The sequence below is a fragment of the Crocodylus siamensis genome, chromosome 2 (genome assembly GCF_052110815.1).
Source record: "Crocodylus siamensis isolate JL-2025a chromosome 2, ASM5211081v1, whole genome shotgun sequence".
In the NCBI taxonomy this organism is placed as follows: domain Eukaryota; kingdom Metazoa; phylum Chordata; order Crocodylia; family Crocodylidae; genus Crocodylus; species Crocodylus siamensis.
The window spans coordinates 167,347,434-167,349,396 of record NC_143396.1 but is presented as its reverse complement, the minus strand read 5'-3'; the positions used below and the strand labels follow the sequence as shown (position 1 = coordinate 167,349,396).

Genomic DNA, 1,963 nt, shown 5'->3' with positions numbered 1-1,963 from the left:
GTTGGCCTAATAAAAGATATCACATTTATTCACAGAACCTTGTCTGCCTAAGCAGAAGATGATATTTTTTTCTGGTCAGATGTTTCATGTAGTCAACTATAAAAAGTGTGTCCTAGGAAAGACTGACCATAGGTGAACAATCACAGCAATCTCTCTAGCTTTACAATTAACTAAATGGTGATACACCTTGTTTATTACATTGTGTTTAACTAACTTTTATGCACTTATTTTACCTGAAACTTAATGATGAAATGGATTAAGTGAGAAAATTTCCAGAATGAGAATTATTTTGTCTTGGCTATCTGAATACATTTAGTAAGTGGGGATACGGTGAGATCAAGGGTTCTCTTACACATTTACAAGATGAAAGTTGCAAGTCAAACCAAATAAGGGGTATGTTTCACACATAGAACAGCATTAGCCTGCAGAAGGGAATGCCCAATGTTTCTTTTCTGCATTATTCTTTTCCTCTGGCAAAGTAAGATTCTGAGTGATCTCTGAACTTTTTGGGAAAATCTTGGATCTCTGCATCTGAACAGAATCAGTGACACCTGAACAGAATCAGACAAGACAGAGCACTGTAAAATGAGTCTTCCATCTTTGGAAAGTTCATAACACTATAACACTACTCAATTATTCTGAAAACTGATTGGAAAAAACAGATTAAGGCTAATTCACTCTTTTCGTCTGTATTCTGCATGCACAGGCAGCCCTCCCTGAAAATGGATGGAGGAAACTGCTCCCAGGTGACTGAATTCCTCTTCACAGGATTCAGAGAACATCCAGGGTTTCAAGCCACCCTCTTTGTGCTGTTCCTCCTAATCTATGTGATCACCCTGGTGGGAAACCTTGGGATGATCTTTTTAATCAGAACTGACACTCGGCTTAAAATCCCCATGTATTATTTCCTTGGTAATTTGGCTGTTGTAGATTTCTGTTTTTCTACAGTTGTTACCCCGAACATGCTGGCTGATCTGTTAGCAGATAAGAAAGCCATTTCTTACTCCGGATGTGTGGCTCAGGTTTTCCTTTTATGTTTCTTTGGGGTAGCAGAATGTTTCCTCCTAGCAACAATGGCATATGACCGTTATGTGGCTATCTGTGCCCCACTAATGTACACTATCACCATGTCCCCAAGACTCTGTGCTCAGCTAGTAATTGGGTCACTCGTAGCTGGGTGGTTAAATGGAATGGCACAAGCAACAGGCATGTTACAATTAACCTTCTGTGGCCCCAATGTCATCAACCTCTTCTTCTGTGATGTCTCCCCACTGTTATCACTCTCCACTTCTGATGCCACGATAAGTCATATTGTCCTGCTAACTGTGGCTATTGGGTTTGGTATGTGCAGCAGCTTCATTGTCCTCACCTCCTACATTTTTATCCTCTCTGCCATCTTGAGAATGCACTCCACTGAGGGCAAACGCAAAGCCTTCAACACCTGCACCTCCCACCTGACAGTGGTTAGCATTTTCTATGGCACTTGTCTCTTTATTCATGTGAAACCCAGAACAAATGACAGGCACCCAGAGGACAAATGGGCCTCAGTGTTCTACACAGTGGTGACCCCCATGCTGAACCCCTTGATCTACAGCTTGAGGAACCAGGAAGTGAAGGACGCCTTGAAAAGAGTGCTATCAAGGACAAAAATTTCTAGTATTACAAATTAATGAACAGATAGAAATAAGTTCTAATGTGTAAATAACTGGCCCGTGGGTTGAATCTCATTATGTAGTACCTTTGCTTGGTATATTAATTGTATTAGAATTCTTAAGGCTATATTGTGATTAAATGGATTGGGAGACTGAAAATACCAATAATTACTAAAAAAAAAAAATACCTTTGCCAAGAAATACATAGTCTTGTCTAGTTTTGGAACATGAATAGTAGTAACATTTGTAGCAATCCAAATGTCTTTAAGTGCTCTCAGAAAGGAAGGTACAGGCATCATATGCTGACACCA

At 40.0% G+C, this 1,963-nt stretch overlaps 1 protein-coding gene across 1 annotated transcript; it reads left to right on the top strand.

The window, feature by feature from the left end:
- The first annotated feature begins 722 nt into the window (after window positions 1–722).
- LOC149871136 (olfactory receptor 5G9-like) lies at window positions 723–1,670 on the top strand. Its single transcript, XM_090034571.1, has one exon. The coding sequence runs from the start codon at window positions 723–725 to the stop codon at window positions 1,668–1,670; it is 948 nt and encodes a 315-aa protein (XP_089890697.1).
- The last annotated feature ends 293 nt before the right edge of the window (window positions 1,671–1,963 follow it).

Coding starts and splice junctions, on each gene's coding strand:
- LOC149871136 (XM_090034571.1), top strand. CDS start 723: ATGGATGGAGGAAACTGCTCCCAGGTGACTGAATTCCTCTTCACAGGA.